The following is a 13,106-nucleotide window of genomic DNA, read 5'->3' as shown; positions in this document are numbered from 1 at the left end:
ATATTTTTTTGCCCCTACTCTGTTGTCTTCTAGATAAGAAAACTGCTAATCACTCATAGCCAAGGGTCACTCTTTTTAATGTTTCAGTGTTTTGAATCTATTCTTCTTATCTACCCACTCTTATGCTGAGTCGCATCCCATTGTGGCATGGCCTTCTTGCTGCCTTAGGACATGGTGAAGACACGTGTGGGCAGGGGAGCGAAGTTGCTTTTATAAGAACTCACTCCTGAAACAACGATCCTATTCTGGTAACTCCACCATTAATCCATGAATGGGATGCAGAGCTCTCAAGGGTCAATCAGCTCTCAGTGGTCTTGCATCTCTACACCACTGCATTAGGGACTTAGTTTTTAACCTATGAATTTGGAGAGATGCATATGAATCAGAGCAGTTTTGTTGCTATGAAAATGCAGACAGTGGCCATGCAGGATGTTTCTTAGTGGCCAGTGGAAGTACAGTGTGGTCAGAGTCCAACTGTATGCATCGCTTCCTCTCGCTCTTGTCCCTGGGGTCTGTTGCAGACACTGGGGTTTCTGTGTTATGGAGAACGCCTCTTTGATGTAAAGGAAAAGATTTTTCCTGTTTGCTAACAAATTAATATAAGTGGTTTTAGAGGTTATCGTACAGTAATGTTTTTTATTATATGGGAACAATAGGTTAATATTCCTAACAATATCAATAATATTAATTGTCCTAACGATAACTGAGTGCTTGCAGTGTGCCAGATCCCTCTGTGGTTCCTAATTCTCCTACACGTCACAATCAGCCTGAAGTAGGTTGTATTATTACACAAGGGTAGGATTGCTTAATGAGGTAAAATGGTACCTACTGAGTTAATATTTGCAGCTTTTGAGAAGTAACGAGTATTGGTAGGGACATAGTGACACTAAAAATCATTCACTGCTTTTCTAAAATTGATATTTAACTCGTGTTCTATTAGTTTTACAATGCGATAGTCCTAGCAGGAAAGTTCCATAACATCCCAAGATCACCTCCAGTCAGCCTGGCTCAACAATCTCTGATTTTCATGCTTTCCAGGCATGAACTAATAGCACTTGCCCCTCCAGTGTAAGGGGTTCACTCCCAGACTGCAGTCACCCACCCAGTCCTTGAAGAAGAGGCAATGAAAAAACATTTGCCTTTATAAAAGATTATAACTGATACCCCTCTGTGTTGTTCCAAAAAAGCACACTTACTTTTTAGAGAGGAACAGCTCGAAGACATCCGCATCCGTCTTGTGGCCACATATCTTTACCTGATCTTCAACTGCCTGATAACATATAATTAATCTGTCAAACCACATTCCAATGAGCAAAAATACTGAGACATTTGCAGTCAATAACAATATGTCTATAAGAGATCAAAAGAAAGTCGAATATGGAGGCAACCACTCTAAATTGATAAATTCCAACACTACAATTATATATTATTTACTCATCTTTGTAGTTGAATCTCATTATTTTTAACCCTAGGCACAGATGTGTAAATAACTTTTAACCAGAAAGGAAAAAAAGAAACACATATGTATGTCCATATACCATGATTAAGCTGTTAATTCTCTATGAGGTAGGGTATTTTAATTCTTTAACAATTATTCTTAAATGTTCCTTCATAAATGAAGAATTAGTGTTTGACAAAGTTCTGTATGTATAGAAAACACCCAGAGCCAGGTTGGAGGTAGAGGAGTAAAATATGATGTATATTTTATTGTAAAATACATGTATATTTTAGGGATGATCTTTCAAGGGTCTGCTTCAGTATGCTCAGTACAGGTAAGTCCTCAGCAAGGACCAAATAAATGAATAAATGTCATTTTTTTCAGGGTATATTAAGGTCTTTTCTATTTATTGCCACAGGCTTTATTTTAAAAGCACAAAATCCAGCAGCAACTCCAAACAGCCACTGCCTTTTCTTTAATAATTACAAAATAAACATTTGTAGGCCTCCTGACTGAGAGCACTAAGGGGAACTGGGCCACTCAAGAGTAGAGCTATCAGGATGCAACAGAAGTGAAGGGGTCTCTGGTGCAGTGCTGGGGCCCACAAACATCGCAATTATCAGAATCCAAACAATCACAGCTCTTCTGCGGGGACTGGACGTGGGTGGTAAGGCTGCAGGGTCAGGAGGTGATTTATAAGGTTCTGAGAGTGGATTTGCTATTCAGGCACTTTAAGGAGTTCGAGCGAGTGGGGCAGAAAGATATTAGTGACCAGTGAAGGAGAGAGGCTCCAAACTTTCTCACTTCCCTTGACTCTTGTCAATCAAGCCGAAGCTGGGGGCCTGCAGAACCGACAGACTTGGGCTCAAGTTTTCCATTAGCCGGATTAGATTTTACACTCACAAACACCAAATCTTGGAAAAACTCATTGGGTCAGGCTCAGATGCTCTGACCTGGGTATTTCAGCTTACACATCTAAAGTCTCAGCCTGCACTATGCACCGTCAATCTCAATACTGCCAAGTGACTTAAGCCCAAAGTAGAATTAAATGTGTATTCTGTTAAAGCTATCAAATTTAAAGTTTATAATTTTAAAGTTATAAAATTATAATTTTCACCTGACCTAGCCATTGTTACTCAGAAGCAGGTAACTTTGCATAGAGAAATGTATTGTTAATCTCCACATAATCTCTGTGGCTATGAAATATTCCCAGTAATTGGAGTATAGATTAAGGTGTGACCTCACAGGGGAACAGTTGTACAGTAATTTAAGCAGAAGGGTATGATGTTCAATTTTACGTGTTGACTGGATTAGGAGATGCCCAGGAATTGGTACAACATGATTATGAGAGCTGGTGAGTGTGTCTCTAGAAGAGAACGGCATTTGAACTGGCTGCCTGAACAAAGAAACTGATTCCCAGTGACGTGGTCATCACCCAGTCCACTGAATGCTGAAAATTGAGCACAAAGGCAGAGGTAGGCACATCCTTTACATCTGTGAAGCTGGACACCCATGTTCCTCTCCATAACTCCCCGTCATCAGCCACTGGACTTCACAGCAACCAAGCCATGGCCGGTCTCAGACCTCCGGCTTGCAGACACGGCTTCTGAGAGGTCCAGTCTTTCCACCTGGGCGAGCTCATCCCTCCTAGTAAATCTCTGCTTATACGCTCGTGCATTTCAGTGGCTCTGTTTCTCTGGAGACCAGGAAGAGAAATGGATGTCTAGATGGATGCTTTTAAGTAAAAAGTTATTGCCAATGTAATTTGTGTTAGTCCACAATGCCTGTTTTCTATTAAAATTTAAATATATATACCTATATATGTATATATACACAATATACATATTCCAAACTGAAAACAAAAGCCTCACGTGATCATGAAGCTTTACTTTCTATAATATATATTATATGCAAGTGTACATATGCTATATATAAAGTAAGTGTGTGTGTGTGTGTGTGTTTGTGAGAGAGAGCGCGTGTGTATTGAGACACGGTCTTACATAGTCTTGAACTCTTGGCTGAAAGTGATTCATCTCAGCTTTCCGGGTAGCTGGGGCTGTTGGCAATGCTACAGTGCCTAGCTCAAGGCAATGTATTTTGAAGTGTTTTAATATTTTATAATAAATATGTAATAACTCGATAACCATTGTTATGCATTTTCAAAAGTTCAACCACAAGAAATACTAAGGCTCAAAACATTTTTAGAAAAGTAAGAGATGAATAGGAACTTGCAAATATCACCCTAAGCTGTAAATCGTTGGAACAATTAATCACTTATACAATTTTTATTATGGTGTGTTTCTTTTCACCCAGTAATTTTATATGACTGCAGCACAGAGTTTGAATATCAAAATACCACCAAGTTGTGCTGTGACATTTTAGGTTACTTCCAGCCAACGGAGGCAGCAGCCCCTCTGGAGCATCACTGGTGGTACACACAACCCTTCCTTTAAGAGACTTCCAGCATCCTTCCCTGATGATTTTATTGTGGAAAAACACACACATTTTACCCGTTTTGCCATTTTCAGATTTATGGCTCCGTAGGATCAGGGACATCCTCAAGGGGTTGTCTTCACGCTGCTGTAGAACCACCAGAACCTTCCCTGTGTTTGCACCTGAAGCTCCGCCCTTCACACATGCCCCTCCCACCCCACCCCTCAAGCTGTGGCAGGCAGGCATTGCTTCCTGCTTCTATGAGAGCCTCTCTTCTACAGACCTCGAGTAAACAGATCTCTGCAGCACTTGGCCATGGGTGGCTGGTTTACTCCCATTGGCAGAATGTCTTTTTATGTGGTAGTACGTATCAGAAATTCACTTTGCAAAGCTCGGTGACATTCTACTGTATCTATACACTCATGTAGATAGACAAGTGGATTGATCTGCCTTCAACTGTGCCACTGTGACTGTGGGTGTACAGATACCACGTGAGTTCTCCCTTCCACGGCATTCAGGAAAAGATGCGGAAATGATACAGTGAATCTACTTAGTTTTCTTGAGGAATTTTCATGTCATTTTCTATGGCAGGATGGATGTGGCAAACATTCTTTAAAAGGAACAGTAGATCCAAACACAATCACCCAGCCACCCATGGAAAACTGTGGCTTGCTTAATTTAGGCTGTGACCAGTCTGTAACGTTTACCTGGTAAAGCTAGGGATACATTCGGTAAGATACCTGATGTCTGTGAACAAATCTGTCAGTGGGAGACAATCAGGGGTACCTAGCAGATACAGGAAGGTGGCAAATGCTAAGGGGACATTGTGATCAAGGAAGAGAGAGGACAAATTCCTGTTGTTCTGGGTGATAGGTTTCAGGGCAGAACCAAGAGGCTGGGTTTAAAGAGAGACAAGATGAAGCTGGTACAGCTCCTTTGGAAGTCAGTGTGGTGATTTCACAGAAAATTAGGAAACAACTTTCCTCAAGACCCAGTAATACCACTTTTGGGTATATGTCCAAAGGATGCTCAATTGTGCCACAAGGACATGTGCTCAGCTATGTTCATAGCAGCATTGTTTGTTATAGCCAGAACCTGGAAACAACATAAATGCCCCTTGACTAAAGAATGGATAAGGAAAATGTGGTACATTTACACATGGAGTACTACACAGCAGAAAAAAATAACCGTATCTTGAATTTTGCAGGAAAATTGATGGAGCTAGAAAACATTATTTTGAATGAGGTAACCCAAACCCAGAAAGACAATTATCATATGTACTCACTCGTAAGTGGTTTTTAAACATAAAGCAAAGAAAACCAGCCTACAAACCCTCAAAAACTTAGACAACAATGAGGACACTAAGAGAGACTTACATAGATCTAATCTACATTGGAAGTAGAAAAAGACAAGATCTCCTGAGTAAATTGGAAGCATGGGGACCTTGGGGGAGGGCTGAAGGGAAGAGGGGAGAGGTAGGGAGGGGAGCAGAGAAAAATGTAGAGCTCAATAAATATCAATAAAAAATAGAGACAAGAACCAGGATTTTGATGGAAGAAGGGACTGAGTACTCCAGAGATGAACGACAAGACCTTAGTACCACACACCCTTGAGCACAGAGCAAGGGCGGGAGGAAAACAATTGGAAAATAGGTTAAGAAAGGTATTTGGAGCCGGGTGGTGGTGGTACATGCCTTTAATCCCAGCACACGGGAGGCAGAGGCAGGTGGATCTCTGTGAGTTCGAGGTTCGAGGCCAGCCTGGTCTACAAGAGCTAGTTCCAGGACAGGAACAAAAAAGAAGCTACGAAGAAACCTTGCCTTGAAAAATAAAAAAAATAAAATAAAATAAAAAAATAAAGGATTTGGAAATCATACCACAAGGGCTAACTTTGAATTTAGATTTGGAATTTAATTAAGATTTGTGCACTTAATTACTACCCAAATAACACTTTAATGGGCTTCAATAACTTAACTGAAAACCACACATTTTATGTAAACTGTCACTTGAAATTAACTTAATAGCACATGGTCCACAAATTCGTCTACACGCATTTGCACAAACTACATGCAAGTAAGACTGCCGAATGAAGGTCTACTTCCTCACGTGACAGCCACGCTACCGCTTTTAAACAATGTGTCCTGTGAAGTTATCTCAAAGACTTGTTTCTACTTCTCTGGCTCCCTTTCCTTGATGATACCTAAGGTAGGCTTAGTTAACTAGTGGGGAATGTGACTTTGGACTTAATGCTGGGCTGATATGAGCATCCTACAGGGTCTTTGAACTGGAGAGAGGATGGGACAAGCTTCCGGAAGATGCTTCTAGCAGCATTGTGCGGTATAGCCTAGGGTGGAGAGAGGGGTACAGGCACGGAACAAGGCCACCTCTGAGAAATCAAGAATGATTCCGTGACAGGGAATGGGAGTGAACAATGGCTAATATCTACGGTGTGTGGACAGAGACTCCAGGCAACGGCAGATAACAAGGGCAAGGAAAAGGCACAGGCAAGGATTGTGATGATGTCACGCTGGTGACAGTGTTATGTTGGCTTGCTTGAAGAGGAGAAAAGAGCCTGGAAGGAAGATGCAGCCAGCTGAGAAACGCTTGAGCTTTTGGCCTTGATGAAACATATTCTACAGGTGAGATGTTCAGAAGAAAACTGTGTGGGTGGATGTGGGTTCCATCAGAAACTGAAGGGTAAATCTGTAGACCTGGTGAGTTACAACAGCCCAGAGGAGAGAAAAGGACACATATAAAGTCGTGGCAATGTGCAAATTCGTGAGAAAGGACGAGGAGGGAACGGAACACAGGAGGGAGAAAGCACCCACCACCAGAGTGTGGTCCCAGGTGGGCATTGTGTGAAGGTACAATTTAGGTCTGCGGCATTGTACCGAGTGGGAGTTGCTATTTGGGAATGCTGTTGAATTTGGGAACAGCTTAGCAGCCTGGTGTGTGTCTGTCTGTCTGTCTGATTTCAGGTTAATTGGTTCTTTATCGAGAAATAATCCCCTACAGACTTGCGATGGGGCGTTTCCACACAACAGCCTTCGCCACTACCACTCTCAGAATTTAATACAGAAAGATAATGGTTTAAAATCGCCAAATGACCAAATGGTGCACTAAAACCTACTGAAAGAAACATCTTTGAGGATCAATTCCTGCACCCCTGTGCAACACAGCCCAGGTTAGGATTTAGTGTGGATCCTAAGCGTACCGAAACCCCTGAGGCTAAAGGGACTGAGTGGGGTTTAGCACCACAGAATTTCCCGTACCAGGACACTAGGGGTGGCCTCTAGGAGCAGAGTATTGTCAGACCCACCTCCGCCCCCTTCCCGCTCCCAGCTGTTCATCTGGTAAGGGAGGGAGCCCTTCTTTACCTGGAGACTGCTTTGCAGAGGATTTTCCGCCTTCTTCTGGAGGCTGGAGCATGGCAAGACGGGCGGCGAGGAGGACTTCTGGTCTCTGGACATCAGAAAAATTATGGCGGTGAGGGACACTAATAGTCCCCTGGGCTTAGCCAAGGCCTCATTGTTCCCTTCCCACGGTCTTTCAGCTAAAGGCCAGTGCAAACCAGGCAGGATCTGAAGCCAAATCCTGACTTCTATGACGTTTACCGGGTACATCACAGCACCCCCTGTGTCCTCTCTCCCGTGAGATGTGTGGGTCGCAGCGTGCAGTGGCGCCAGCGATGCCAGAGAGTAAGAGGGTGTCTGAGGACCAGAGCAAGCAGCTGCCCAGAGATAATTCACGGAGTCCAGACATGAGCACCAGCAGGCTTCGTTTATAGAAAGGAGGTTTCCCCTAGGCCACGGAAGGAAACAGTGGAGCGGTTCTCCGCTGTCTTGGGGTAGCCCCATTCAAACAGAAAAGCATACAATTTTATTCTCATATAAAATTTGATGTTTTGTTCATGGATTATTATTTGGCATCAGTTTTGACTTGAAAGCATAGCATTAAAATTTTTCAAATTTTAATTTAATTTTGAGGTTTTGGTGTCCCTAAGATCTCCGCACCGAGGCCTCTTCATGCACCCAGACCTAGGACGGAGAATGAGGTTGGTAGTATTGAGGTTCCCCAAGATTCCAATCTCACAAGAGAACAGAGCTTCCTTCTGACTGCGTGGGTCAGGATTGGGTAGACAGCGTTTCCTTTGGCAACTCTCTTCTAATATGGATTTTAGTTTGTAGTAGCTGTGGGCTAGCCGGGCTTTGGGACCAGTCACATTGACTTCTCTGTGATCTTTTGTGTGAGTTGGGATTCTCTCATCTGGGATGCCCTGACTTGTTGATCCTTCTTTCTGGCCCTTCATTGTAACATCTTAATGTAGTCTTAGAAATATTGCTACTTAGTGATCATGGAGGCTAAAATAACGTGGACAGCCACAGAATGGCAAGGACGGAGGCCATTAAAGGCACTTTAGCAGAAAAACTCTTTTCCAAATGTCCATATGTTAGCAAATTTACTATCATTGTTCTTGTTTTTATTATTTTATTATTCTAGCAAGCATCCCTAGCAGGATGAACAGAAGGCCTTTACTACCATGTGCTACAATGATAGCTAGAGGAAACCAACTTGAAATCTTAAAAATTCATTTAGAATGTGCAGCCTCCTTTATAATCAATCTTGTTTTAATAAAAATAAAGTGGTTCTCCTAACTCTTCTCAAATCTTTGAGTAATATTTACTCTGAAGCCAAACACCCTGTGTTTATCCTGTGGCTTCACCTCCCTGGCCTTCTGCCATCGCCTGCAGCAGTGTGCATACCTCAGTTTGAAAGCCCTCACCACCGTGCCTGTGGGTTTGGATGAGAAGAAAGGGCCCTGAGCACCAAGTTGGGGCATGTGGGGCTTAGCCTCGACTCCGACATTAACTAGTTGTTGGCCAATTTCAAGTCCCTTGCTGCCACTGGGTCTCATGTTTCTTCAGTAGCAAAGTGAAGATGTTTCAAGCTCGTTAAGATTTTTGTTATCTAATTAATGCTACCGCCACAAAGATTGGATATAGTATTTACAGGAAAATTATTGTGGAAATTGCTGACATTTAGAGATGTTGATATACAAAGGAGAAATCTGAAGTAAAAGTAGATGAGAAAAAAACCCATGTGCGTGACGGACTTTATTAAATCCACACAGCTTAAAAATTTCTAGTATTTCATTAAATAGTTCCAATGATCAGTTTTCATCTTTTAAGTGAGTAAAAAATATTAATTAAAAATGATCACCAACACCTACTCTTTGCTAGGCCGACGTAGATAACGATGAACAACCGTCTCGATCACATTTGACTTCCTCGTCCTCTTTCTGACATCCCCTGGTCAGGGAGCCATGTGCTTATGATGTCACTTGCTTCATGACCCCTGGGGGTTTGAGTGTCAGTGTGGCAGCTGGTCCTGAGCTGCAGACGGGAATGTCAGCCTTTGTCCTCAGGGCTCTGGAGGACACTGGCCAAACGGAGCTCCCCTCAGGTCCTCTCAGCGACGCCGTCATCTCCGCTTCTCTCTAGCCCAGTTTCTTCCTCCTCAGTGGCCATGTATGACTCCCAAAGGCCTGCCTGCACAGGAAGAGAAAGTGAGTCTTGTTCAGTAATAGGTCTGTGTTATCTGGAAGAGATACAAAAGCTCACACAGGAACTCAAGTAATCTTCAGTTGCAAACTTGTGACAAATTCAGTATGACTTTACGCTGAGTTCATGTCCAGGATTCCCCATTTTCCCAAGCAGGGGCCCTCATTCCTACCCATTGGGCCTGGGTGAGAACATCTCATCATTTCAGACCCTTGGGTAAACACAACACAAGGAGTCGGTACCTCGGTGGATGCTGTGGGAGTGGGGGAGAGTCACCTGAGGAGAATCAGAGCCTGGTCTCTGTAATGACGCCAAGGACAGGACTCTGCCTGAAACCGGAGAGTCTGTAGGGTGAAATGACATCATGTATAAAAACTGACTTCACCTGTGCCACTTAAACTTGTGAAGTCAACGGAGTTAACCATCCTCACTTTTTGTCTGGACTTGGTGAGAGTTGTCAAGCTTTTCCTGAGTCTTGTTAATGCCATCAGGCAGGTTGCGTCTCTCACACTGATACAGCCGTCGACGTCTGAAGGACACCTTCTGTGTAAATACGTGTGCACACATCCACATGTACACAGATGTCTTTGTATTTGGATGTGTGTGCCTGTGTTCATTGACGTGCATGCACATACATGCTCATAGGGATAGGTAGGCTGGTGTTGTGGTTTGGATGTCATTGGTCCCCGAGGATTCATGTCAAAATGCCAGTGCTCAGAGTACTACTGTTATTGGTGGTGAGGTGTTGGGGCCTTGGAGAGGTGGACACCGATGGAGACTGTTGGGTCACTGGGGGCACTGCCCTTAGGAGGAAGGAAAGTAGTTTTCCTGGGACCTGGTAGTTCACTACCTGAGTAACTTATTGTAAATAATATGGAATCTGGCCCTTTAATTGTTTTTGGACTCATATGTCATGATATGACCTCCCCATACAGGTGCCTGCCAAAGTACCATCACTACAAGACACCTAGAAAAAGCCAACAAAGAACAGCTACCTCATATTATACATTCAGGTTCATAAGCAATGAGCCAAATAAACCTCTTTTCTTTATACACCATTTAGTCTCGGGTATTTTACTACGACAAGGATAATTGGACCAAATCAGAAGGCCATGTTTTCAATGCCCTCAATCATTCCTGTCTCTTGGCTTTCACTTGTCTCTCTCTTTATATGTATGGATTTCTGGATTTCTGTCATGAGCTTCCTAGTCCAGACCCTGTGATTCTATGATGGGAATGGTCCTCAGGCAGCCAGGGTGAGAAAGACGACTTCTCTCTACTGTCTAACCATGTCAGTGTGGTGATAAGCCCCCAGGAGGCACTGGTATGCGATGCCACCAGGACATAAGGCCGGATTCACTGATGCCTGATTGAAAACCATGAATTGATTTTTAATTTAAAAACACAATTCCCACAATATACATTATTAACAAAGCAAAGAGCATTTTTCTCGTCTTTCTGAAAAGCTTTCAAAGGAGCCATATACTTAACTAAACAGAGGAGCAGCGTAGAGCTCGATCATTCTGTCATTAGAGACGTTATGTATCAAGAGCTTGATATATTTGCATACGGATTTTACAATGTGTGTGTGTGTGTGTGTGTGTGTGCGTGTGAAGATTCTAACTGAACCATCTGAGGGTCCTGGGATTTTCTTTTGGATACTTTCATCATTTAGATAATTTTCAGAATGAAGGTTCCTTCTGGAAATAACTTTACAGTTTTATGGATGATTGTATTAGCAGGGTGTCCAGCAATCTGAGCAACAGTGTCTGTGTCTCTCGTTTTCTTTATAAGGTGGCAGGAAACATCTCGAAGGCCAGGACTCCAGGAAGGCTGTGAGCACAGGTGGCCAGAGACTGGTCATTTAACCTTTCTTTTTCCCTGCACGAGGATGCTATTTTGGAGAACCTGGTACCCTCCTGTGGTCAGGCAGACAGGGAAACTGAGACTCCCCCCACTCCTCCCCACCCCCACCCTCACCCCCATAAGACACCCACTCTCCGAGGGCTTGTGGAGATGAGTGGGAGGTTCTCCTAAAGCAGCGTCCAAAAGCAAGGGGGCTGCTGTTTACAGCTCCAATTGTGTTTGTTCTTCGTGGTGTTGACTGGCCATCAGGCGGATGATTAAAGCCAGTGCTGTTATTTGCTTAGACCCTAAACTATTTTGTGTAATCCAGTGTCTTAGTGGCCACGTTAGCTGTGTGCTCTGTGGTCACTCAGCTACCAGCTTCCGGTGCTCAGTGCTTTGATTAGCACCTGTTCATGTGTGCTAATCAAAAGCAAACGGCAGAGGAACGTTCAATGCTCATTTTAATTAGAAGCACTCCATTTTGGAAAATGGTTCAAATGAAACAATTTCCAGGCAAATTGTAAAGGCATTGAAAAGTTTTTACACTTTAAGTTTAGGACTTTTACAGTTTTAGGAAATAATTATAGTTTCATGAATTCATTTGTGGTTTCAGCAAAGCAAGACCCGTTTTCACAATAAGGGTACATTTGTCAAGATGTTTGACATTTCCCATAGCTATGGGTAGGAATGATAAAATTTAGGCTCTGCCCAGTTCTTTACCCTTTGCCTGCTGATATGGAAATTCAAGAGGCAGAAATCAGTCTGAAGGCCACCAGAACCCCCAATGCTTCTACAATTAAGGGCTGTAAACAGCCGTAGCAGAAATAGGTCATTAAAATGAGGTGTGTGCATGCATGTGCGTGTGTGTGTGTTGGGGTTCTGGGAAGATGACTAACTTGGTAAATTTTTGCCTTTTACGCATGTGGACCTGAATGTGATCCCAGGCTCCATCCTTGAAAACAGCACTGAGGTGTGGCAGAACACACTTGTACTATGGAAACAGAGTCAGGGAGATCTCTGTGTGTCCGCCAGTTCAGTCCACTTAGATTGCGAGTTCCATGTCTGTCTCAAAAAAGATAACTAGCACACAAGGTATGACCCAGGATTTTCTCTTGGCCTCCACACGCATGCCCCATACATACGCATTCACAGGCACACGTATATGGAGATGCACATGTACAAAAATAAGTAGGAGGATAAGAGAAAGGAATACTCCTTCCCAGGACTCTTTCCATGGTGCCTTCAACCATATCCCCTTCTGCATGGGGAGCTGACAATGGAGGAAACCAATCGCGCAGAGGAGAGAGCAAGACTGGTCGCCGAGGCTGGGCTTCCTTTTCTATTGTTGAGCTGTGCAAACTCAAGCACTTTTTGTTTAAGCTGCTGTTTTTCTAATGTGTCTCCCAAGGGTGTCAGAATGTGAGGAGTGGCAGTGTTTCCTTACAGGCGTATCTCCCATGACACCGCCATCACATTTCCCGGTCGCCGCGGAGGTATGGATCCTCACTTTGGCTGTAACAGTTTTCCAGCACACACATATTGGTGTCTCTCAACAGATTAAGAACTAAAAGGAAAATTATACAATATTCTTGCGGAGACTTCTTATTGCATTTTCTCCTTAAAAAATATTACATTAAAATTGTTGGCCATCTGCCAAGAGCTTGAAGTACAGCTGCATTTTGTGAATTAATTGAATGCCATCACCCTGTTCACAGTTCCCCAGTCACTGGAATGACGGCTATAAAAAGCGCACCCACGGAAAGGAATGTGTCGTGTAACCTAGCGTACGTTAGACGTAGGTGGTCTGGAAACTATTTCACCGCTCTC

General features: G+C 43.3%; 1 protein-coding gene across 1 annotated transcript in view; it reads right to left on the bottom strand.

Moving 5' to 3' along the window:
• The window catches only part of Lrrc72 (leucine rich repeat containing 72), a 41,025-nt gene extending 33,685 nt beyond the window's left edge, over nt 1-7,340 (bottom strand). Inside the window, exons 1-2 of the mRNA XM_075948280.1 lie at nt 7,248-7,340; nt 1,197-1,270 (exon numbers count right to left, since the gene is read on the bottom strand). Coding sequence (XP_075804395.1) covers nt 1,197-1,270; nt 7,248-7,340 — 167 coding nt within the window. The remainder of the gene's footprint in view (nt 1-1,196; nt 1,271-7,247) is intronic.
• Nucleotides 7,341-13,106: the final 5,766 nt, after the last annotated feature.

Source organism: Microtus pennsylvanicus, chromosome 14, assembly GCF_037038515.1.
Source record: "Microtus pennsylvanicus isolate mMicPen1 chromosome 14, mMicPen1.hap1, whole genome shotgun sequence".
NCBI classification, from domain to species: Eukaryota; Metazoa; Chordata; class Mammalia; order Rodentia; family Cricetidae; genus Microtus; species Microtus pennsylvanicus.
This window is presented reverse-complemented; position numbering and strand designations above follow the sequence as displayed.